We start from the raw sequence: 25,282 nt of genomic DNA on the forward strand, positions 1-25,282 counted from the left end.
CCGTGTTTTAAACACGGCGCCGTGCAACACCCGCATGCTCTAGACCACAGGGAGCCTCCCCCCCACCCCAAAAACCCGTCCCCACACCGCGCCGTGGCTGCTACTGAAGGCCGGGGCTCGCTCAGAGCAGATCAAATCTGACAGAGCTCGTTCAGCACCAGCCCTGCTCCCTGCAGCGCTCGCTGTTGCTGCTGCAGTGAAAATATTTCACTGAGCTGCAAGCTGGGCCCGAGAAGATATTTAACATCTGGGGCAGCGAGTCACCCAGCGGGAGATGCTGGACAGCTCGAGGAGGGGCCACCGTCACCCTGGCACTGCAGCGAGGATCTCACACCCTGCAGCGTCACCGACCGTGTGCTCCGGCGAGGGTGAGCCCGGCCTCACCATGGTGCCAGGGCACGGCCCCGTCACCCATCGCCCCTCTGGAACGGCCTCGCTCCACGCGGAAAAAAACCACCTGGCACCGGCGTCCGCATCCCGGCACCGTGTGCGGATGGGGGGGACGCTGGCTGCCCCCAGGGACCCGCCGCACCCAACCGCCTGGCTGGGCTGCTGCAGGAGCGGGCGCTGCTCCCCGGGGACAGGGATGGCACCCGGAGCGCGGCTGGCACAGGCTGGCACGCTCGCCCGCTCCAGCCCCTTCCATTCGCCTTTGTTCCCCGCCCGGGCGCCGGGAAGGGGGTGGGTTTTTAATTGAAGCTTTTAAAGAGCCATCACAGAGCTGGGAAGCGACGGCGCGGAAGCGACATCCCGGGCTCAGCCCTTGGAGCACGGTCCCTCTCCATCGCTGCCATCGCGTCCCTCCTGGCTCCGGTACCCAGCAGGATCCCACCAGGGCTCTCCTCTCCCTCGCAGCACGGCAGGAGGAGGCACTGCTCCACACCAGCCCTGCTCATGTCGCACAAACAGGTTGTTTCTCTGAAGCTGCTTCGCCTGAATGGGGATTTCGGCATGGACCTGGTCCAGCTCCATCCTCCCGGCACAGCGGGGGCCGGCTCCTGACCATCACGATCCTGCTTGGCCACGGCCACTTCTCTCCCGCCAGGCAAGGCCAAAAACAACCAACCAGCCCCAAAAGCGATAAACAGGTGGCACTAAGCCCTGCTGGCATTAATAATCTGAGAAACGATTAATAGCAAAGTAAAGGAGATTTGGGTTTTGAGAGACACGGTTTTTAACCTGACTGTTCTTTTAATAGGCTGTAGCAAATACACGATCCGTGAGAATTCCCAACACGAGGATGGCTCGGGACAAAGGCACGAGGGTAAGGAAGGGCCGGGCGGTCCTGGGTGTTGAACCATGGTGGGAATGGTCTCGCTCCCTGCTGAAAGGCAACGGCATCTGGGGAGGGGCAGGCTGGCCGGCGGCACGGCACGGCACGGCATGGCACAGCACGGCCATGTGCCCACAAAACGGGCTCCATCCCATGGGAGCACATCCCTGCCTGCCCTGAGGTGAGGCTGACAAACAAAGCGCCGCTAACGAGCTCTTCCCACCGGGGGAGTCCACGACCCTCCAATTTCCAGGATCTTCACTGGCGCTTCAAAGGCATCCAGGAACTTCAAAGCCGCCTCCGCCACCTCCGCGCCCAGCCCTCGCCGCTCTGCGCCCGTCCTCCTGGCACAAGGGACCCCCAGCACCAATCCCCTGCCCTTGGCAGCACCGGCCCAGCCTCCCCACCGACTAATTAACGCTGTGAGCATCACCAGGCTAAAGGAACTCCACGGAGATCACAGCCTTCAGCCCTCCACCCTCCCCAAAAACCCCACGGCTTCCCGCGAGGCGCAGGCACGCACACGCTGTGCGCACGCGTGGGCACTCGGCGGGGAGAGGGGGATCCGTGCTGCTTCCACCCGCCGCGGCACAATCCCCCCCTCCCAGTGCTCGGGACCACGTTTCCCCCCCTTCGGCACTCCCACAGCTCCCCCTTCCCCGCACTCCCCCTCTCCCTCTGGCTTCCCCGGCGCGCTGCCACCACCTTTCCTGAAGCAGGCAGGCTGGCAGCCGCGCCGAGCTGTAATTAATGGTGCCGCTTTGCCAATCACTGGCTCAGCCTCGCGAGCACTGGCAAGCACAGGCCTTTTTATTTATTTTACTTAACTGCTGTTGGTAAAACTCCACTCCAAAAGCAAGGCCGAGAGACAGCACAGTGAAATCTCCACTGGGATTAGGGATTACGCTCTGCCAGGGAACAGCATGTGCTGCCTCCCCCTCCGTGGCTGCGGGGGTCCCTGGAGGGGAGCCCCCCCCCCTGCAGCAGGGCACCCGCAGGGGCTGCAGCAGCCGCAGCTGCTCCCACCGCTCTCCCACGGCCTCCTCCGAGTAGTTTCCTCAGCCCCGGGATGCGGCTCCCGCTTCTCCATCAGCACCATCCTGCAAAGGGACAGGGGGGCTGAGAGCCCCAGGAGGGCTCCAAAGTGGGGCGCCGAGTCGCAGGGGTGGCAGCTTGGATGTGTGCTCACGCTGGAGGGTTTTGGGGTTTTTTTTTGTAACCTGCCATCTCAGCCAGACCCAGATCCGCCGGGAGCTTCCGAGGTGCCCCGAGGAGAAGCAGGGCCCTGGCTCCATCCTGCTCTTGGAGGACATCAAGAACGAACAGACGGGATGAGAGCGGGGGGGCCGCGATGGCCCTGGCGAGCACCAAGGAGCTACGGAGCCTCTGATGTTTGGCAACCGAACCGGGTGGCCCAGAGCCAGCCCTGTCCCCATTAGAGGACGGCTCTGGAGTAGGAAATGAGTTTGCAGGGCCTCGGCCCAAATTCCCATGGAGAAGCGTTGAGGCGTTGCAGCAGCCCAGCCCTGAGGGCTGTGCAGGGGCCGGACCGGGGCTAACAGCTCGTCCTGCAGCCTGTGCGTCCGTCCATCTGTCCGTCCATCATCTTCCTCCGGGCATGGCGGGCACAGGGAGCCCATCTTGCAGCCCTCATCCTGCCTGAAGCACAAGGGACTCGGCAGCGACAGGAACAGCCCAGGCGAAGGAAAACAATTCCCACAGCGGGAGGTTGGGGCCAGGGCAGGACCCCCCACACCCCACGAGCCCGCCGGGGAGGCCAGAGCCCACCCGCAGCTCTCCGGGAAGAGCCGGGCACCCCCGGCCCAACGCCCGTCACCGGCACCGCAGAGGTGTCACACCGGGCAGAAGAGCTGCACTGCCGGAGGTTCTTCGAGGTGTCGGGAAGAGCCGGAGGCAGCCGGGAAGAGCTGGAGGCAGCCGGGAAGAGCGGGCAGCGTGTCCCAGGCAGCGCCAGAGCACCTCTGCCACGCAGCTGCCGGTTGGAGAGCGAGCCGCCGGCGGTGCCAGCTCCGTATCCATTTTCTCTCCAGCACAGACCAAATTTGTAGGATCCCGGCTTCATGCAAACTCCTTGGATCAAAGCAGGGTCTGGTGACAAGGCTTGACAAACAACCGGGCAGGCCTCGAAGAGGAGCTGCTGCCAGGCGCCGGGTTCCGGCACAGAGGGGCTGGCACTGCCCCACGGCCACTCCAGCGTCTGCCACTGTCTGTGCCGCTGGTAACGAACCCCGCTGGGAAACAGGGCACCGACCCCCCCGGTGAGGGCGACCGGGGGGCAGCCAGGTGATGGTGACAACAGCCCAGTGCGAGCCCCATGACCCGGCTCCCTCCCCACGAGCCCTCCTCGGCTCAGCCGCCGCCACCTTCAACGCCAGGGACAGGGTGGAGAGGTCGGTCCCAAATAACCGCCCCGGTGCCCCCCCAGGAGCTCTCCCAGCAGCTCGGCTCAGCGCCAGCCCCCCGCCGCCAGCTCCACGCACGCCCCAGCCACACTCTCTACCACAACCCAACTGGACCACCCCGGGGCCACCTCCCCACGTCACCGGTGGCCCCGGTTGCCAACCCCGTCCCGCGCGGGCAGCAGTGACGTGACCTAGAAAAGCGAAGGGGTTGTTCACACGCTGCGCTGCCACGAGCCCCCAGCACTGACCCCCCCCCGCCATGCGCAACGCACCCTCCGCCCCGGCCGGGGCTGCGGAAAATCTCCCCCGTGCCTCAACAAGTGACCCGCGTGGGCACACGCGTGTGTGTGTGTGTGCAACACACGTGGCACCCGCCATGAACCCCGGGGCTCGCAGGGCCCCTGGGGAGGGAGATGGCTCCCCCCACACCCCCCTCCCCAACCCCATTCCCCCCTCCAGATCCGGTTGCCACCTGCGCGCTGCACGTGCCCGCGCCGGCACACGCTGGGTGCCCACGTGTGCCCTCGCTGCACGCCCACGATCCCCGTGGCACCGAGGCTCCCCCCGCGGCCCCTCCACACTGGCACCGAACAAAACCCCACGCAGGGGAGAAGCTGTGAAACCTCCACCAACGCGCTGGCCCCCACACCCCCGCTGCGGGTCGGTTCCCCGGGGTTCGGGGGGGGAACCAACGCACACACCTCCCCCCCCCGGGCACCCACACGGGTCGGGCTGGCAACACACGTGTGGCCACACCGAGTGCCCGTGGCCTTGTTGTACGACACCCCACGGCACCGCGGTGCCACACGTGTGTCCGGTAACACACATGTGCCCACCGACATGCATGTAGCCCCCCCACCGTGGGGCTGCCGGAGCCCTGGCACTGCTTGGGGGGTGGAGGGGACACTGGCACCTCTGGGGGGGGGGGTCACCAGCACCCACGGCGGGGACCAGCAGCCCCGGGGGGGGAGCGGCAGCCCCTGAAGAGGACCGGTAGACCCCGAGGAGGACCGGCAGCCCCGGGGGGGGACCGGCAGCACCCACGCCGGCGTGGACCCGCAGCCCCGGGAGGGACCCGCAGCCCCTGAAGAGGACCGGTAGTCCCCGAGGAGGACCGGCAGCCCTGGAGGGCGACCGGCAGCACCCACGGGGAGGGACCGGCAGTACCCACGGGGGGGGGGACCGGCAGCCCCGGGCATGCCCACCGCTCGCAGCCAGCCCCGGTACCGACCCCGCCGCCGCCGCAGCCCCGTGTAACTTCCAGGCAGGGCCGGGGCCGCCGCGAGGGTGCCGCTGCCCGTACCGGGCACCGGGAACCCCCGGTAGCGCGGCTGCAACTCCCCGGGGCAGGAAAGTTGGCCGGGGGGGTGGGGGTGGAAGGGGAGGGGGGGGGCGCGATGGCGGAGGGAGGAGGAGGGGGGGCTGGCACGGCGGAACCGGGGCTGTGCCAACCGGCAGCACCGGCCGCCGCATCCCGCATCCCCGGCGAGCTGCCGCCCCCGCTGCGCCGCGGAGATGGGGGGGGGGGGGGGAAGCGGAACGCACCGAACCTCGGGGCTCGGTGCACCGGGAAGGGGCGGCGGGGGGGGGGGGAATCGGTGCACTGAAGGCGGGGGGGCATCGGTTCACCGGTTGGGGGGGGGGGGGATCGGTACACCGGCGTTTGGGGGGGGGGGGGAGCGGGAATCGGTGCACCGGAGCGGGGGTGTCGGTGCACCGGAGGGTGGGGGGGGGGGTCCCCGCTTCCCCCCCCCGCCGCCGCCCTTACCTGCGCTCCGTCAGCAGCGCGTGTGGCCCCGGCGCGGCGCGGCGTGCAGCGGGATGGCCATCCCCGAGCGGCGGCGGCGGCGGCAGCCGGTACCCGGGCGCGCCCGGGGGAGCGCGGCGGCGCGCGGGGCCGGGAGCGGGCGCGCGACGCGCCGGGCCCCGGTGGCGGCGGGGAAGGGGGGAGGGGGGATGATGATGATGATGATGATGATGGGGGGGGGTGGTTGGAGGGGGGGGGGCGGGGGAGGGGGCGGTGCGCGCCGCTCGGGCACTTGCTGCGTGCGCCGGGAGCGGGGCGGTGTGACAGCGGCGGGGGGGGGGGGGGCACCGGGGGGGGAGAGGGGGGGATGTGGGAGACCCCCCCCTTCCTCCTGCACCGCCCCCGGGGTGGGGGGAAGGTGACCCCCGGGATGCTGCAGCGCTGGGAGGGGTGGGGGGGCCTGTGAGATGGAGGAGGAGGGGGGGATGTGGTGGGCACACGGACACGGGGGTTGTGGTCCTGCTTGGGGAGGGGGCGGGGGGAGTGTGCTCAGAGGTTACACGCGTGTGCCCGCACACGCGTGAATGGGTTGGTGGGCTGTGGCTGCGTGGTTCACCACCAGTGGCCCCCCGGGGTGGGGGGGGTGTGGGTGCTGCTGCGTGGGCAGCGCACGCGTGCCCGATGGTGGGTGCTGTAGCGTGCACACGCGTGTGCGTGGGACACGCCGGTGCAGGGTACACGTGCTCCCTGCCAGCCGCCGCGGGGCACACGCGTGTGCAGGCCTCGGCCTGGCTTGTGCAGGGGTGCAGGGGGGGTTGGGGGGGCTGTGGGGGCTCCTGGAGCATCAGCACCGGATGAGAAATGGGGCCGGCGCACCCTGGGGTTGCACGAACGTGGCACGAGCGTGTGTGACGCAAGGGACATCAGACCCCCCCCCCAGAGCCACAGTGGTGGAGGGGGGGCAGCTGCAGAGCTGCAGTTTCACACGTGAACGCCGTGTGCAGGTGGGATCAACCTGTGCGTCTTGGTGGCCCATGGGCAACTGAGCAGCTGGCCCAGAGCCCGGCTCCTGCCCCGGGCAGAGCCCACCAGGAGCACAGGGAGCTCTGGTTTGGAGGGGACGGGGTGTCCCAGCCACTGAGCCCCAGCCCCGCAGCCAGGACCCCAGCAGGATGCGGCCCGGCCCCTCTGGGGGAGCAGCCCAGTGTGTTCCCATTGCCCACCCCTCCACCTCCGCCAGCCGCATCCTGCCCGGCGCTGTGTGCGCTGTGCTCAGCCCCGGGGGGGGGGCACAGATCTGCGGGTGACCCCTTGCAGCCTCCATCCAGGAGACAGAAACCTGGTAGCAGGAGGCACCACCGGCACCACTGCTCAGCACCCTGGGGCTCAGCGCCAGCCCTCATCCAGCCCGGCTGGAAGCGCAGGGTCGTGTCCAGCCGAGACCTTTGTGCAATTCAGCTTCTTCCCTCCATTCCCTTGTCCCAGTCCTGTGGATGCCCAACCGGTGTCCCCTCTGGGGCAGGGCTGGGAGCAAGCACACCGGCTTTTCGGGCTGTTCTTTATCCCAGAGAGAAAAGCATCGTTAGCTCCGTCTTAAGGCGGCTACTCCAGAACTGGTCTCTGTAAATACAGCTCATGGCAGCGGCCGCAGCTCGGCAGGAGGACGATCCCAAACCCCCGGCGCTCTGGGTCACGCTCTCTGCTTCCCGCCAGGTCTTTGCTCCCGCCACCGAATAGGTCTGCGCGCTTGAAATTACTTCCAAATTTTCCAAACGCTTCGCTTGGCACCAGCTACCGCTGCCCTGCGAGCAACGTGGGGCGCGATAGGGGATGCGATAGGGGATGCGATAGGGGATGCGATACGGGATGCGATAGGGGATGCGATAGGGGATGTGATAAGGGATGCGATAGGGGATGCGATAGGGGATGTGATATGGGATGCGATAGGGGATGTGATAAGGGATGCGATAGGGGATGCAATAGGGGATGCGATACGGGATGCGCTGCCTGCATGTTGCCGTGGGCTCTGCCCCGACGCTGGTGACGGCTGTGGCACAGCCTGGTTGGCACCGCTCCTTCCTGCAAGAGCCCCCGTGCCACCAGGCCTGGCCACGCTCCGTGGTCGTGCAGGTCCCACACCCCCACCCTGTGCCTGCTGCTGCGCTTCCAGCGAGGGGGTCACTTCCAGCCACTGCCTCACCCCCCTGCCTGAGGCTCCCTGCTGCGACGTCCCCAAAACTCTCCTCTGCCCCAGGGGGGACAAGGAGGGGCTGGAGGGCTCCAGCAATGTAGGGGGGGGCCGAGCTGCGGGAGCCGGAGGCACCCACTGTTACCAGGACAACTGGGTGCTCTCTGTAGCTGCTTGTCGCTGCTGCATCCCTGCAAACCTCCCCCAGCCGCAGCGGGAGCTCCACCACCGGCCGTGCCCCCAGCCCAAAGCAAGGCAAGAGGGGTGCTCAGCACCCCCTCCCCAAACCCCTGGGCCAGGCAGCGCTTGGGAAGGCGCTGGAGAACCCCCCAGCCAAAACAAAGCACCTCCCGGGCGATGGGTGTGAGCACCCGGAGCCCCCATCATCCTCCTCACCCCCGTGAACTGCTGGGGCACGGGGAAAACACCGACAAGGGCTCTCGGCCTCACCGGTGCCCGCAGATACGGGGGGGCCGGGGGTGGGTGCAAGCAGAGCAGCTCGCAGGGCGTTAATTAGAGCAGCGCCCGCGCGTGCGGAGGTTGTGACACCAGGGCTTTGCCGGCTGGATGGGAATTAGACCTGCCCATTAAGGCAATAATAACCCGTCAGGTTGACACAAGGTCCCCGGGGCCGCCACGATCATTATGCCGCGCTGCCGCTGTGGCTAACAGCATCCACCGCCGCGGGCGCGGACAGCGCCGGGACAGCCAGCACCAGGCAGGGACCGGCCGAGCCCTCCCCACCGGCCACCAGCTCCTGAGGCACCCGGCACTGTTGTGTTTCCAACACTGGGCTCTTATTTCCCCTTTATTTGGCACAGAAATCAGGGACCAGGGAGATTCACCAAGGTGGCAGCTACCCCGTGCCCGGCCCTGAATGAGGATTCAGGGAAGAGAAAACAAGTCCAGCTCCTTGCCAGGGGGGTGTGGGGATGCTGCAACCAGCCCCCGTGGTCCCTGATGGGCCCGATCCCTGGGGCTCATCTCCCCCGAGCCAGCAGCTTTTCAGAAAGGCTTAGCAGGAGCATCTCAGCTCAAACCACGGGGCGAGACAGGAGCAGAAGGCAGCCCCCGAGAAGCCGGTAACCACAGCTGCCAGTCTGAATCGCTTCCCATAAACTTCACCGTGAATTGCTCCAGTGGAAAAACAAAAGCAGTGATAAACAGGAAAGTTTAGTTTGCAGGATAATCCGCTCTAAGGGGAAGAGGCAGGTAAGTGCCAGCAGAGGGGCCTTTGCCAGTCGCTTGGTGCCCATCGCCGGGACAGACGGACCAGCCCCGCACCGGCTGCCCACGGCCACTGCTCCCCTCCGAGGCACCTTCACCTGAAGTTTTCTGCTAGTGGTGGCAGGGAGAAAAGCGAATAAAAGGAGCGAGGGAAGCCCATGCGACGAGCAGAAGAGGAAGGATAGGAACAAGCTCTGAAATAAATTTCACTTTGGGGTTTGCTCTGAACCGAGGAGCGCTGCCGCGGCGGCACAGCCAACAGCCGATCCCAAGTGGCTCCCAGACCTACGGACGCAGCCGCTGTGCCCAGGGAGATGGATTTCAGCTCAGCATCTTCATTTTGATTTTTCCAGCCGCTTTGTGTGCTGAAGGACAGACCGGGGCCCATCCATGTCCATCCGCGCCAACGCGGAGATGATGCCTTGGCACGAGGCAGGGCAGCGTGAAGGACTCGAGGTGCTGGGCCGGGTGTGCTGGGGAAGAGTTTCTGGGAGGAACTGGGACAGTTTCTGCCGGGTGAGGGTGCGGAGGCTGCCTCCTGGACCTGTCGGACCGACATCAGTGGGGAGCCTGCAGGATTTTCACCTCCGGGTCTCCGCGCACCAGAAAGCAGCCCTGCTCCATCCCAGGGCTTCCGCGAGGATAAATCCCTCCGGATCACAATGTGCTGGGAGATCCTCCCCGAGCCGGAGTAGCCTGGCAAGGAGCAAGCTCACCTCCAGCCCTGCCTGCCCACCTGCCTGCCTGCCCACCCCCAGCCCTGCCCATTCCCACCGCAGGGCTGCCCGCAGCCTCCGGCCACCGGAGCCATTTCACCGCCCAAAGCGGCGGCGGTAGCTGGATCGCGCCTGCACACGAGCAACCGCTCAAGAGCAAGAAACTTTGCATAAATATTCATCTCGATTAATATACATGAGGGCTGCAGAAAGCCCGGCTGAAGCCGTCAGCAGAGATGTTATCTCGGCTGCTGAGGCTGGCAGGAGCGCGGTGTTCAGCGCCGACACCTGATGGGTTTTCGCAGCAGGAGAACCCAGAGGTTGGATGTTGGGAAGCCACTCGGCCACGTCCCCTGTCCCCTTCTCAGCAGGAGGGGTCGCATCTCTGGGACCTCTCCCCCAGGGGGCTGGAGCCCCAGTGCCTCCCAGTAAGCCATAAACTGGGATGAAGGGGGTGCAGGAGGCTGTGGTAGATGAGGGCAATGCTGGGGTGTGCCCGCAGGAAGCTTTGCCCCCCCCGCCGGTGACAGCCCCACAGAGGCACAGGGACCGTGGCCACGGGCAGTGGTGGCATTAGTGCCACCGTGCCAGCGCTCCCCACCCCTGCAGCGTGCAGGGAGATGGATCCGGGTACTTTCAGCTCCCACCATGGGCAAAACTGAGGCAAAAGGACAGGCCCAGGGCTGCCGGGGGAGGCGGTGGCAGAGGCAGCAGCTCGCTCTTGACCCCGTGGGAGCTGTGACACGGTGATGCTGGAGCCGGCAGGTCCAGTTTACATGTGGCTCCTCCGGGACCCTGCCTTTGTCACTCCGCCAGCAACCCGGGGCATAAACAACTGCCTGACATTTCCGCACCGCCACCAGGCCCCTTGGATAAAAGCAGAACATAATTAGCAAATTAATCAGGAGACAATAGCCAGGGATCTAACACTGCTGAGCTGTCATGAGCTCCGTGTGGAGCTGACCCAGGCCACGTTCGGGGCCAGGCAAGCCGGGGCTGGCCACGCTCGGGGAAGGGGCAGTCGCAGTCCCCATGTCCCCGCCGGGCTTGTGGCCCCTGAATCCATGGTAGCCAGAAGGGCAGGAGGGGTGGCCGGTGTCTCGTGACCCATCAGGAGCCTGGGAACGAAACCTTCAAAGGGCAGCACCTTCCCTCGCTCATCAGAACATTTAAAAACTGTGAATCACGGTGAATTTGCATTCAGCTTATTAGATGCCCTGCAAATACTGAGAACCTCGTTCAAACACATTTCAGTGATAAAATGATATTGACTCTGAGTAATTAAAAATCATTTCCATATTCAAATACGGCTGATTGAGGAGAAATGGCTTCCTTTTAATTGCCTGGAGGGGAATTATCAACTTTTGGAGCGTGCAGCCCGGCAAATGCATCTTCACTTGGCAGCCTGTGAACGGCCCATGGAGGAGGAGGAGGAGGAGGAGAGGAGGAGGAGAGAAGGAGGAAGAGGAGGTGTAGGGAGAGAAGGAGGAGGAGGAGAAGGAGGTGTAGGAGGGCTGGCACGCAGGCAGCGCGCAGGGCGAAGGTGTGACCCTGCTGCCTGCGAGAAGCTCTTCCCTTTCGCGCCTGCCTGCTCCCCGACCCTGAACTGGTGCCCTCCTTCCTCCTCCCACATCCACGGGGTCTTCTCGGGGAAGTGGGGCCTCCCAGCCCCTGTGGCAGCAGAGTCACAGCCCCCCAGGGCTGGGGGCTCTGGAGAGACCCAACCTCCCCGTTCCTCAGGAGGGGATTTGCTCTGCACGAGCCTTGAGCATCCCCGATGCTGCACCAGGCTGTGGCAGCGAGGACAAGGACATGCCCCAGCACCTGTGACATCTTGGTCATTTGTGAGTGCTGGGGGAGCACCCCGAGCCTGTGTTCCATCACCGAACCCCCCTCCCCAAACCACCCCGCCACAGCCGAGCTGCCACCAGCACAGGCCCTCCCGCACCCCCAGCCCACGCGAGTGCCACCACACCATCATTGCCATCGGTGTCCCCAGAGCACTGGGTGGGACAATCGAGGCTCCCTGGATGCGGGGCTCTTCGGGACACATTTCGGAGCCCCTCCAGCACCTCCCTGCATGATTTTGGCCTCCGCTCGGTTTCCTAGGGAAACCAGGCTGCAGCTCGGCTCAGCCTCCGCACACGTGGGTGTGCACGGGGGACGTGGGTGTGCACGGGGGGGACGTGGGCGCTCACGGGGACATGGGTGCTCCGCACCCTCCGTCCCCCCTCCCAGCTCTCGCTAGCACAACGACCCTCGGTGCGGAGCACGGAGCCTCCCAAACCCTGAGGTGGGGGCCGGACCGGGGCACCCAGCTCCTGGGTGCCCCCTTGGCGGGGGTCCCTGGAGATGATGCAGGTCACACACCATGGGGGTGCTCCATGCTGCCACCCCCAGCCCTCAGGGCCCGACCAGGGGTGGTCAGCACCCAGCAGAATTGGGTCTGGCCTCCCCAGGGCTCCATGGGAGGCAGGAGGAGGGCTCAGCCCCAGTGCACGACCCGTGTCTATGCCATGGGGATGGACCACGCCGGTGCAAAACCTTGTGGCCTTATCCCCAGCTATGGGGGACACACAAGAGCCCCCCCAGGCACATGCACCCAGTGCCAGGCATGGATGTGTAGCACCTCAGGGTGCATCCAGAGCCCGGTGCTGGGCCAGGGAGTAGGGAGGAGGGGAAGGCAGGAGCGGGGGTCAGCCCTGCAACCCCCCCAGGACGGAGCCGCTCCGCCTCAGCCCCACGGTTCCCAAGCACCCACATGCCTCCTGCTCCTCCCGAGTGATCTTTTAGCTCTGGATTTGGGAAAGGCAGAGGGGCCACCATCACACAGAGCCGCTGCACCTGGGTCCTCCCACAGCCGCTGCAAAAAACGCACCAAAATGGACCATTATCCATTGCCGATGAGTCCTGCCGTCAGCAAGCGTGATGAGAGGGCAAAGGAAGAGACAGAAGTCTCCTCTGAGAGCGGAGGTGCAGGCAGGGGTCGTGCATCACCTGCCTGTGCTGGGCTGGCCACGGGCCTGGCAGAGCCGGAGGAGCAGGCAGCGAGCTGGGCAGCGCTGCCTCCGCACGGGCTTCACAGCAGGACGGGCACGGGGCTGCCAGAGCTGCGTGATGGCAGCTCAGAGATGATGTATGTGCCAGCTCCAGCTTCCAGGCCAGCCTGTGGCCAGTCATTAAGCTCACGTTGATGAATTTGCCAGCGTGATGGCCCAAGAAGGTCCCTCCGTGCCCAGCACCGCTCCCGCTGCGCAGCCGAGCAGAGCGCACAACCCCAGCTCGCAGGGAAGCTGCTGACACGCGGAGCAGGCAGCCCCGGGAAGTTTTTGGAGAGGTTTTTTTTTAATTACCCACAGCCAAAGGCATTAAACGTGCTTGAAAAGTATCAGGGAGAGCCCGGTGTGCTCCTGCAGCACTGGGAGCTGGGTTTACAGGGACAGCGGTCCTGAGAACGGGGCTAAAGCCAGACTCGAGGGTACCAGGGATCGCCAACTCCTCCCGAGCCTCTTCATCCCGCGGGGTTACAGTCCCGGATCCCCCATCCGGGTACCCCAAAGCTCTGCTCCACAGAAGCACCGTGGTGGGAGCGGGGTCATGCCCAGAGGGACCCCCCACCCCCGGGACCATCTCGCCCCGTGGGTTGCTCACCCTGGCACCCACTGCTTGCAAGGGAAAAATATTGAAGATAAAGCTGAAGTCAGAGGAATTAAAGAACCATAATTAAAGAAAATTTTGCAGCATGTTGAAGACAGAATAGGATCATTGTGTTTGCCTCCCACATCCCAGATGGATGCATGAGGGCTGCAGACAACATCGGAGCGTGTGGAGAAGAGGAGAGGAAGGGAGTGAGCTAGACCGGGACGTGTGTGAGCAGAAATTGAATTTTTATCAGTTTCTATGTAGATTGTGTTTATTCATCTGTCTCCTATCCATCTCCCCCTGCATCTCCCTATTTCTTTTACAAAATTACTTTCCTCCTTTGGCCTAATTTTGTTTGTACAGATAGCAGCTGCTTTCTTCCATTTCAGCATAAAAAATATCATCGTAAATGAGGTGCTATATATCCCTGGCAGAAGTTTTAGCAGCTACCCAGAGCACATTAGCCTTTTGCTCCTGCAGGGCCACATTTCCATCACAAAAAACTAACACTTGCTGCCTGCAGAAAAGGTTTCTGCCACCTCTGCCACGCGGGGCCACGCCGAGCCCTCGGGGTCACCGAGGATGGCGAGCTGGCCCAAAACTGGCCCCGGCCCCCAAATGACACCCTGCACTGGGTGGGTGCTGCTCCCACGCACTGGGTGCTACCCGGCACCCAGGGGTGCTGCTGCCCACACAGCCCCGGGCTCGCTCCACGGGGAGGTTCCGCTAATATTTATTAAGTGTCCTGCCACTGGAGATGAATGGAGCTGGGATAACCCAGAACACCAATAAGGGCGTTTTTTTTCCCCGAGAATTACTCTTGGCAGTACCTGTCACTTGGCCTCTCCCCCCAGCGCCGCCGGCTGAGCCGGCTTCTCCGAGAAGGTCCAGGATTGATGTGCAGGCAGTGGCCCAGGTCCCAAAAACCAGGCGCTGTGGAGAGGCCAGCAGCCAGGCGGGACCCCACATCCCAAGGCAGGACCCAATCCTGGTGTCCCTGGGTACCACCGGGGAGAGCATCGCGCACCCCCAGACCCATCTCCATACCGTGGAGACCCAGGGCCAAGCTGAGCATGTTTCTTCCCCGCACAAACCCCCAATAACAGCCTCTCCGTCCCACAAAGCCGGAGAAACCTTCCCAGTGAGAGCCCAGCCCAGCCAGGAACTCCTGGGGAGACGCAGTCGGCTTTGCCGAAGGAATATTTCCTGGGGAAAGGTCCCCGGGAGGACTTTGCCGTCAGAGGGGGAGAGGAGCCGGCGGCTCCATGCTCCCTTGCACAGGGAACCGGCCGCGTTCAGCGCGTCCTTATCAAACAAAATTGCTTTGTGTTGTGCCTTGCATTAGGGAAACTCAACTGCGCAGCGTGATTGATTCTCCCCCAGGGTCCACCATTAAAAATGTATGGAATTACTCATGCAAAGTCCCACTTACACATGGGTCTTTTGTGAGGACATTAAAATACCAGCGTTTGTCAGTCACTTACCCACTGTTTGCAATTTGCTCCCATTTATTATCATGAACAAACCAGCATTGATTCTATTTTCGACTCCTTACACGTCACGCTGAGCTCCCAGGCTCCCCGGCGGGGTGCCGTGTGCTCGGCGCAGCGTGGCTCCAGCTCCCCCAGCCCGGTACCCACTCGAGGCACAGCCCCCCCCGTGCTCCCCTCTGCTGTGGGCAAAGCCCACCTGGGGGAAGCTGGATGCTCAAGATGGGGATGCTCAGGATGCTCAGCACCAGGCCCCCCATCCCCTCCTGGCTCCCTTCCCACCTCTGATGGGGGTAAAACCCACCTGGGGGAAGCTGGGGAAGCACCGGGGTGCTCAGGATGGGAAGGGGCTTTATCCTTGACCAGGATCCAGGCTCTCCCCCAGCCCCTACCCGGTGTTCCCTTCACCCCTGGCTGCGGGGCGTGCCCAGTCAGTTGGGAAGTGGGTGCTGGTTGGGAATTGGGTGCCGGTTGGGAGGCGGGTGCCGCAGCAGCCAACTCCTCGTTGCAGCCCAGGCTGCGGGAGCTGGGGAGGGACCGAGCACATTCACACACACGGCACAGGGAGGCGAAGGAATGTGAAGAATACAACATATTGTGTTCACCGGGTTCCTCTCGCTGGGAGGGACGGGGCTTGAATCACGTAACATTTCCCCTCTGCTCTCAAAGCATTTCAACTTGTAATGCATTTCCCTCCTCGCCTGAGCACCTTGCAGAGTCAAAAAGACAAATTTCCCAAGGCTTCAAAAGCTGCTGAGAGCCACAGCTTCGTGCTTCAAAACCATCACTCATTTACCCAAACAGCGTCAGCTTTCGGTGGCTCCTGCCCTCCCTCACCATCCCCTCCTCTTCCATCCCAAATTACAAATCAGCATTTTCCCAGGCTCGGGGTGCGGGTGCCAAGCACAGCCACAGCCCCCAAAACACGGAGCGGGGGGCACGATGCCTCCCCCTGCCCCCCGAGGGGAGGCTGGACCCGGCCCCTGCTCCCCGGGACAGCAGCGTGTGGCGGTGGGGAGCCCGGCGCAGGCCGGGACGGTGCCACGGTCCCCGTGAGCAGCACCCAAAGCGGCAGCGATGCCCTTAGCACCCACCGCCTGCCACCAGCACCCGACCCTCGGCCGGGGCCGGATCCTGGCAGGAGTCTCTGCCGGTACATGGGCAGGACACGTTCCACAACATCGCTCGGTAATTGCATCCCCCAAAAAGCAATTACTACACAATCAAGCCCGCAGCTTCGGAGGCGAGACATTATTTATTCACCCAGTAAGGAGGTGGCAACCCTGGAAGGTGCCCTGGCCCCGGGACATGGCATTTAACCCTTTGTTAGGCTGCTGTGCCGGTGACACCTGCCGCAGCCAGGCAGCCCCATGCCCAGGGGGCCAGGGCAGAGCCCAGCACCGAGCTCCATGCCTCAGTTTCCCTTCACTGTTTGTATCCTACACGTGCTCAGAGCAGAGCCCAGCCAAGCACCGGCACCCTCCTGTGTCAGTATTTGGTCCCCCCGAGCTGCCCCATCCCCACTTCTGTGCTGGGTGACAACGTGCTGATGCAGCTGAGCCCGAGCAGGTAAAGGCGGTGGGAACGAATCAATACCGAGCCTCAAGCGACATCTAAAAATAGACTGATGAGGATCCCAGCACGTGTCACCTCCCCGGCTGCAAAGCCCAAGGAGACACACGCAGGGTCCATCCATCCCCAGTGCCAGCCCGTGGCACCATGCCGTGGCAGAGGGTCCGTGGGGCGGGGAGTGCAGCAGGGTCTCTCCTCCCCACACAACCCCAAACAGGAGGGTTTAACCCCAAACGCTGCTCCCTGAGCAGGGGCATGGCTGAGGTCCTGCCCTGTCTCTCCTGTTGGAGACCTAGAGTTTTCCTGCAGATGGAAATACATCGTCTGGGGCTTGAGACATCAAAGGGAAATAAAAACAACAAAAATCAACAAAATAAAGCAAAACCTGATGCTTCCCTCCAGGAACGAAACAAGTGGTGATGTCGAAGTGAGAGATGTCACTTGGTTACAGCGGCTCGGGCAGACTCTGTTCATTTTGACTCTTGCAATCAGGGAAAATCAGGCGAGGAAGGGCTTTTTTCTTCCGAATGATGGACCAGTTTTGAAACCTTCTCTCTGGCAGGACAGAAGATGGAGATGACACCTTCACTCATTCAGGCACGGCTGGCAGTGACGGCAGCTCGCTGGGGCAGAAAACTGGGGGGCAATGGGGCTCACCAGCTGCCCTGCTGAGCCCCCGCCATCTCACAGCAGCGCCTTCCTCTTCCCCTTCCCCTTCCCTCCACCCCAGTTTCCCTCGCTCCCCACCAGAACCACATCCACGCACCAACCTCCTGGAGGGAGCAGCCAGGGGGCACCCCACGGGCGAAGCCCCCCCATGGAGCAGCACGGCCAGCAGCAGCGTGGCCCCATCCCCACACATCCCCCTGTCCCCCCCCAGTCCCCAGCACAGGGAGGGGATCACCCCATCGCTCCCCACAGGCATCCCCGGGCCGGCAGGCGCCGAGGTCAGGATGGCACCGCCGGCCCTGGAGCTGGCTCCGAGCTGTGTGGCGAAGCAGCACACGCAATTAGTAAATTAATTATCGAGCGGTAACGGAGATTTCATAGCTCGGAGCTGTCACATCAACAGTGTTTTGTCAACCGAGATGACGACTGGTAGAATTATTACTGCGGTGCTGGGGCTGAAAAAAGAGGAGAGAGAGACTTGCAGGGAGAGGGAAGGATAAAAATATAAAGGGAAGAGATAGGAAAGAACAAGATAAGTGGGTTTTGTTGCTAATGGAAGCTGGCACAGGGACAGAATCACAACTATTATAAGACAACACACTACACTACTAGTGGCTCTGAATGATCCTCTTAATTAACAACCTTCACAAAAGGAGCCCCTGCCCACCTCCGAAAGCCAGCGTCGCCGCACAAGGAGCCTGCACGACTCCATGGGAAACACCCAGCGCATCCAGGCCGGGGCCAGCGATGTCCCAAAATGAGCGGCCATGAGCAGGGGGGGATGCTCGGAGCCGAGGGGATGCTCGGAGCCGAGGGCAATGAGCCCTTTGGATCCTTGTGCGGAGCAGCCCCGAGCACCGATGACAACTCGGTGGCTTTGCCTTCCCCTGCTTTGACTATTTGCATTTTGCGCCCTGGTAATTGCCAGCGCCTGGGCCCTTGTCCCCTCCTGCCACCTCAGGCGGGGCTGGGGAAGCAGAGGGACGCAGCGTGGCACGGCCTGGAGCTGGCAGCCATGGGCGATTCTGCTGGCGCATCCGGAGCCGGTGACTGCAGAGCAGTAACGCCGGGACGTGATTTCCCTTCCCCACCCCGCCCCGTTTCCTCTTCATTTTCCAGGACCAGATTTAAGCTGCGTATCCAATAATATATAAAAATAACACCCCGCCCTCCCACTTGGGAAATTGATTCCTTCACTTCCCACCCGGCTCGGGCTTTAAATATCCCCATTTAAATGCAGATTGTGCTGCCTCCCTGCCACCGCCTGGTGTGGAGCCGGAGCTGGTCGGTGCATGGCCATGCTGGGACCTTGACCTGCTGCTCCACTTGAACCCGAGGCCAGGAGAGAGGATCCAGAGCAAACGCCTCCAGCGAGGTCCCTGTGATGCCCTGATGCTCCTTCCTGATCCGGGCACCCGCTGTCCCAGCACACCCAGCACGGCACCGCGATCGAGGGCCGCCCTGCCCGTGTTTCGCCGCAGGAAGCCAGACAGAGACAGAACGGAGGGTCATATCCTGGATCCGACCCCCCCTAATCCATCGCCGGAGCCCTCCAGCCCCGCGGGTGCTGCACCCCGGGAGGGACACGTCTGCTCCCCTGTCCCCAGCACCCGGAGCAGCAGATGCTGGCGGGGGGATTAGGAGCTGTGGGCAATATGGCTGCGCCCTAGTTTTTCAGGGCAAAATCTGGAGGGGGAAGCAGAGCTGTTGTGTGAGCAAATACAGCATCTGTGCTGACTGGCAGAGCTCACACCCACGGCCCCGAGCCTCCCCGACTCGGAGCGAGCCTTCCTCAGCCCTCCCGGCACACCGGCACCTTCCTCAGCGCAGAGAAACCCGACCGGGGGGAAGAAGGAGCACGCAGCACGGGGGAGATGGTGTGGGATGGGAGCCCGCGGCCGTGGGCAGGGATTTCAGGGTCCCCCAGGTCTCTCAGCCACCTCGCAGGGAGGTTTGTGCGTGGATGGGGCGACGCAGAGCCGGGCATCGTGCGGAGCAAGGGGCTGCGGCACCGGAGTGGAGCAGGGGTCGGCAGTGTTGGCACTGGCAGCAACCTCGTCTTGTAAGGTCTGATGGGAGGGAAAAACAATGGGTTTGAAGAAGCCACCACAGGGCTCCCAGAGGCACCTTTGCTGGCTTCTCCAAGTGCTCAATTCCTTCCCCTCGGCAGCAGCAGGAGCAGCCGAGATTCATGGCAGCGCTCCCAAAATATCCCCCCTCGCCGCATGAAGAGGAATCAACTCAGGGCTGTGAAGCTCTTCCTCAGCGAGAGGTTCCAACTCCGCACTGCAGGGCCCAGCCTGGTCCCCCCCCCACCTCCTCCCAAAGATGCTGAGTTCAAAGCATCCCTCGGCGGGTCGGGGACCAGCCAGCAGCGATGCCGTGTCCTCCCCTCCCCGGGGTGGCCAAAGGGAGCTTGCACGCTGCTGCTTGTCGCTAGCGATGGCACTCGCTGATTTTGGGTGAAAAAACAGTATTTATAGGAGCTTCTGGGAAGAGGGTCATCAACACCGAGGGGAGCTCGCAAATCCAGAGAGCCCAGCTCCTTGCCCCCCCCGGCACGGCTCTGTGTCCCAGCACTCCCTGGTCCAAACTTGCCGCCTCAGGCTGAGGTTGGAAGAAAAACATAATTCTTGCTGAAATTAAGGAGGCAACAGGGCAAGCACAAACAGCATTTACATATTCAAGCGCCTCAATTCTATTTTAGCACCTCTTCGGCTATTTTTATCACAGCAGAAACACAACAGGAGGACAAGGCCAGAGAAAGGGCAAGGAACGAGCTCGAAATGTGGGGCAGAGGCAGAAAAAATAAATCCTAACTCAGGCACAGGAGCAGCTGAGACCTCTCCTGCTCATCACACCCAGCACCTCCAGCCTCAGGCCATGCCCACGTCCCCCTGTCACGGCCAGGAGCTGCTGCTGCTGCTAATGAGATTAAACTGGGTGTGAAAGGCACATTTGCTCCATACACAGTCGATATATCCAGGGGGGTTTTAAATGGGGAAAATTCACCCAAATGGGTGTAATTTGACCATCTGCTCGTCCCCTTGGTCTAAACTGGCGCTTTCTGTGTCAGGGTTCAAGTCTGCACCAAATTCTTGCGTCTGCAGAGGAGGCTGGGAGGGGAAGACAGGCGGTTTCGGTGTGGGTGGGTGTTCGGCTCCGGCATGGGGGGGCTGCACCAAAACCCTGTCCCTGGAGAGGACCCCCCCGGGGCTCTGCCTGCCCCCACCCCAGCCCCGTTACCTGCTTGTGACTGGGGGCTCTTAAGTCCCAGCAGAGCCCTACGGCAAACGGCTTAATGCTGGCAGCCAGGCAGGCGGCCTGATGATAATTAACTAATTGGTACTCCGCTGCGCCGCCAGCCCTGCTTTGCTCCTCACCCCGTAAATAATCACAGCCCGCCGAGGAACTGGGAGGGGGCAAAGGGACGCGAATGCCACCAGGCACCCGTGTCCTTGCGGGGGGAGCAGAGCGAGCCGGGGCTGTGGGGACGGGATGATCCCCACACTCTCCCTCATGACTGGCTGGGAAATGCAGTGGGACCCTCGGATCCAGGCATGGGGGGCGAAGGGGAGTATTTCAGGGCGAGGGCAGCCCCCCGTAGCCGGAGGGGACTGGCCAGGGTTGGCTCAGCAGCATCCTTGTCGGTTGCCAGGACAACATGATGTGATGGAGCCACCTCCATCAGGGCGATTGCAGGCGCAGGGAGACGTTGGGGTGTGGGGGACGCAATCAGCCAGCAGGTTTGGGGTGCTGGGGAAGCCCCCCCAGGCTGGGGTTCATATGAGCCCCTTGGGAAACCCCCCCAAGAGCCAACTGCACCACGCTGAGTGCAGCCCAGCGGGCCCCATGTGGACACAGGACATGGCCCCATGGCACAGGCACTGCGGGGACACGGGGGAAGAGGGATGGGGCAGGGACCCCCCAGGCACCAACCCCACATCCCCGGGGAAGAGACAAGGCACAGCCGTGGGGCCGGGGCCCAGCTGCCCCATCCCGACACCTCTGCGGTCACGGGGCAGAGGCCAGGGGCAGGCGGAGGGACCGCGGGGTCCCCTGTGCCCCACAGCATCCCACCGCCCCGGGGCAGAGGGGCTGGAACACCCCGAGGCTCTGGAGCAGCAATAAAGGTGCAGCTTCATTTCTTCGCTTTTGGTACCATGGCAACCTTTCCCTCTTGGCTTAATTACAGAGCCGGTTGCTGCCTCCGCGGGGGGGTGGGGGGGGCTGTTTGTTCCCCGCTCCCCAGATCCAGGGCTGCAGGATGGGAGCTGATGGGAACCCACAGGAGATGGAGGGTCCTTGCGCGGCCCCAAAGGAGCATCTTCAGGGAGCACGGCCAAGCTGATGCCCCACTGGCATCCCACCCGTGGCTGGCCATGCTGGGGGGACGGGGACCACCTGGATGACAGGGTGAAGCCAGCAGAGCCTGTTCCCATGCAGGGGAAAGATCTTTTCCTCCTCCTCCTCGTGGCACAGCCACCAAGCACCCATGTCCCTGGCAGCCCTTGCCCCGACCCACTCCTACCCCCGCTGCTCCTCAAACCCCCCGACACACGCTGGGGTGGCCCAGCCCAACCCTCCAGCCCAACCGGGGTGCAAAGCAAGGCCAGACCAAGGGGACCAGCTTTTCCCCAGCACCGACACACACGCACACGCCTGCCTTCCCACACTCTTCCCCAAAACACCCTGGGCTGCAGCTTGCGCCATTCTTGGCTCAATATTTCCTCCCGCTCTTGCCGGGGCCATCGCGTTGCTCCAGTGAGAAGACCAGCTTTGGGCTGGGTTCTTGGGAAAGGTCCGTCACACCGGGCTGCAAGAGGAGCGACGGCAGGAGCAAAGGCTCACAAAGCCCGCGGCGCTCGCCAGCAGCCAGCACCGAGGCGGGCAAATCCCGAGCACTCGAATATCAAGTTAAATTAAGCAGCAACGAGACATCTCCAGCCCCGCGGGGATCAAGCGGGGAAGTCCTCTCACCAGGGCAAGCGAGCGGCCGTGGGGCTCCGGCTGCGCAGTTGCTGCCCGAGGCTTTTGGTTACCAATTACAAACAATTATCCTCCTGTGGTGGCTGACCCCGGCCCCGTGTCCGGGTGCCAGCTGGCCAGATGGAGGCCGGCCACGGCCGGCTGGTGGGGATTTAATAACCTTATTGATCTGCCAGACAGCCCAACACGCTGTGCCTGCCGTGCCGGAGCCCACAGGGAGCATCGGGCTGAGTTTGTTCCCTCACCGGCGGGGGGGAGATTTGGGAGCCCACAGGGAGATTTGGGAGCCCAGGGGGACAGCCAAGACTGGGAAGGAAGTGGTGGCGGGAGGGAGAGCATCTCTAGAGGAACGCAATTTAATGCAATTAAAAAGAGAGAGAAAAGGAGGTGTAAAGGAACCCTTCTGAAGAACGGGAGAGCCTGAGAAAAAAAAGGAAAAAAAAAAAAAGCCAACCCAACCCAGCAGGAGCGAGTGCAGGGCTTCAAAGGTCACCTCTGGGCATGAATTTTAATTTCACACAGGAGTTTTGTTCATTTGTTAATTATTTTCAGATGAAAAGGGAGATATTCCTGCAGCGGGTGAGGAAAGGGCTACAGCAACATTTGAATTTCAAAGGCAAGCTGTTTGCAAGGAAAACAGAAGGGGAGAGGGGAGCAAGTACTTCAGGAGGAGTCCCCCGCTGCCCCTGGCCTTGCTGGGGATGTGCTGAGGGCACGGGGGCTCTTCAAGAAACCCCGGCTACCGCCAGCAGCCCTGGCCTTGCCCTCACTGATCCCTTTCTCCTGTCCCCCATCCCCTCACCATGCTCCCCATCCCACCCCTCCGCTCCCCTCCCAAGGAGCGGGGACACCACAGACGAGCCCTGACCCCAGGACGTGGCACAGGCTGGGGGGGGACAGGGCTGGGGGTCTCGGGGATGCTCCCAAAACCAGCCCCGAATGGGGAATTGTCTCTGCCCCTTTGCAGTGTCTGCAAAGGCTCTAACCCCGGGGGGAGAGGGGAGAAGAGCAAAAGCAATAGGAAAGCTGGAGCCAGACAGGAGAGGACACGGAGAGGGGGAGAAAGCTGGAGAGCGCTTTCCTCCTCCTTTTAGTTTACAAGGCAGCCGTTTGCTTTTTATGGAGTCGGAGGCCCGAGGAGGATCCAAGCGCGTTGCACATAAAGCACAACCAGGCGAGCAAAGACCCCGAGGGCCGTGTGGTGCAGCGGTGCAGCGTATTGCTGGAGTTACAGCCGGCACCCCCAGCACCCTGCACCCTCAACACCCTGCATCCCCAGCACCCTGCATCCCCAGCACCCGGCACCCCCAGCACCCGGCACCCCCAGCACCCGGCACCCCCAGCACCCAACCCAAAAGGCAAGTGGATGTGGATGCTGGGATGGAGCACAGCACTGAGCATCCCTGGGAACCTGCCTGGATGGGAGGGGAAGGGACCCCCTCGCCCCTCCCCACCAAACCCATCCTGGATCGTCTGCAGTTGCTTTTTCTCAGCAGCTCTTTTTCTTTTGTGGCGGAGACATAAACCCCCCAAAAACGAGCCCCTGGAAAGGCTCCTGCCCGCAGCGAGGAGCAGCCTCAGCTCCACAGGGCACAAAATCCAATGCCACCACAGCTACTTTTAGTGCGAAACAGAGTTATTTTTCCAGTGCTGAAAGGAAATGTTTCCCCTCTCCAGATAAACGTATTTGTCCTAAAACAAGGGGTGGGAGGGAGGAGTCCCAGGGGCCAGAGTGACCCTGCACTGCTGCCTCCTGGCTCTGGGGAAATCCTCCATCGAACCCACCAAATCTCCCAAGGTTGGGCTGCTGCTCCGCTGCCCCGTGCCTCCGTTTCCCCACTGGTCCGCTGGGGAGGGCCCAGGGGCTCCGCGGGCAGCTGGGCACGAGGAGCTGGGAACAATCGTTACTCAGGAAGAGGAAGATTAGTCCAAGGATTCGTCATGATTTCTTGACTACTCTTGATCTCCCGCTGAAGTTACCAGGGGGATTTCGCTCTGAGCTCCTCTGCAGCGGTTCTGCCCTGCCAAAGCCAGGGAAAAGTCCAATTTCAACAGCTCTGAGCCCGTTCTGATCTCCTAAAACCAAGCGCATTGATGCCTAACGCGGAATTAAACTGCGGCAGCCGTGGTGGTGGAGAGTGTGGGGGCGCAGCAAGGGGGCTGGGGGGCAAAGCAGCCCCCCCAGAGGCCGTGACCCCTCTCCCTGGGCAGGGGATGCTCACGCAGCCCTACACACTCGCCTCTCCCAGCAGTGTCCCTCCCGTCACCCGCGATGCCGGCGGGACATAAAAGCAGCAAAGGGACCCGGTGACCTGAACCCCCAGAACTGCACCCCCCTTTGTGGGGGCCAAGACCTGACGCAGCAGCAGCACAGGAGGCTGCTCTGGATCTGGGGGTGCAGGGCAGAGCCCGGGACACCCCAATGCCACCCTCACCCTTGGGTTATCCCGGCAGGACGGGGCCATTCTGCCCCTCCTGGGGCTCCCCAGCCCGCCCATCCCAGGGGAGTCGTGCCCCACTGCTTAAATCACTCGTGTTACCGGTTCCCCTCAGGCTTTTGCTAATGAGGCAGCAATAAAAATCAAGGGCCAGGTTATTAATAAAGCGAAGCAGCTCGGCGAGGCTGCATTCCCCTACTGGCAGCACAATAAGTCAATACAGACGAGCAAAGCCGGAACGGTTTGAACATCGCCGCTTGCACCAGCAGCGCCGGAGCTGGCCGTGCCACAGCTCCGAGGTGGAGCCGCTGCCACCGTCCCCTGCCACCGTCCCCGGCTGCAAGGCACCTGCTCCTGCCACCATTCATCAGCGCTCCTCCGGAGCTGCAGCACTCTCACGATGTGCTGAAACGCTCAGTATTTTATGTGTCTACAAGAAAATACCAAGTGGAGTTTGCAAAGATTAGGCACATTTAAATGCAAATTGCGTTATTTCTGTCTTGAAAAGTGTCATTAATACATTTTCTGCAATTTGGAGAAATCAGTAGCAATTATTTTTTTCGAAACGAACCATTAGCCAACTTTCATTTGAAGGGGGAAAAATATCAAGAAAATCATTATATGACTGACACATTTCCTCCCAGGTCTCAGAGCTGCCGAGCTGCTTTCTCATACCAAGAATAATTACTAAGGAAAGGAGCTAAAAAGTACTTCCAGGAGACGGATGTGTACAAAGCCAAGTGTTTTCTTTCGCCGTCTACCGAAGGGTTGAACCAACACGTGTGTGTTCAGACCAACCAGAGCCCTGGTGCTCACCAGTCCCTGCCCAGGCATCGCTGCGTGGCAGAGCCCATCGGCAGTGGCTTCGGGGCTGCATGTTTCTTGTTGAAGCTTCTAATGCAGCGGGT

General features: G+C 62.5%; 2 protein-coding genes across 8 annotated transcripts in view; one reads left to right on the plus strand and one right to left on the minus strand.

The window, feature by feature from the left end:
• ADGRB2 (adhesion G protein-coupled receptor B2) overlaps positions 1-5,584 on the minus strand; it is a 28,783-nt gene extending 23,199 nt beyond the window's left edge. For 4 of the 5 annotated variants that reach the window (XM_074850774.1, XM_074850773.1, XM_074850772.1 and 1 more), the window contains exon 1: positions 352-842. In XM_074850774.1, coding sequence (XP_074706875.1) covers positions 352-387 — 36 coding nt within the window. In that variant the 5' untranslated portion in view covers positions 388-842. Of the gene's footprint in view, positions 1-351; positions 843-5,464 lie in introns of those variants that run through there. The other variant, XM_074850771.1, reaches the window with a different exon arrangement.
• On the plus strand, positions 729-10,881 carry LOC141934935 (uncharacterized). 3 transcript variants are annotated; one of them, XM_074850777.1, is made up of 5 exons: positions 729-813; positions 910-1,045; positions 1,199-1,264; positions 1,549-1,695; positions 9,212-10,881. In XM_074850777.1, exons 2-5 carry the CDS (start codon positions 938-940, stop codon positions 9,302-9,304), a joined length of 414 nt encoding a protein of 137 aa, XP_074706878.1. In that variant the 5' UTR covers positions 729-813; positions 910-937; the 3' UTR covers positions 9,305-10,881. The 3 variants fall into 3 exon arrangements, with proteins under 3 accessions (XP_074706878.1, XP_074706876.1, XP_074706877.1); XM_074850775.1 differs by lacking the exon at positions 9,212-10,881 and having other exon boundaries at positions 1,549-2,172; XM_074850776.1 differs by lacking the exons at positions 729-813; positions 9,212-10,881 and having other exon boundaries at positions 842-1,045; positions 1,549-2,172.
• Positions 10,882-25,282: the final 14,401 nt, after the last annotated feature.

The sequence above is a fragment of the Strix aluco genome, chromosome 26 (genome assembly GCF_031877795.1).
Source record: "Strix aluco isolate bStrAlu1 chromosome 26, bStrAlu1.hap1, whole genome shotgun sequence".
Lineage (NCBI taxonomy): Eukaryota > Metazoa > Chordata > Aves > Strigiformes > Strigidae > Strix > Strix aluco.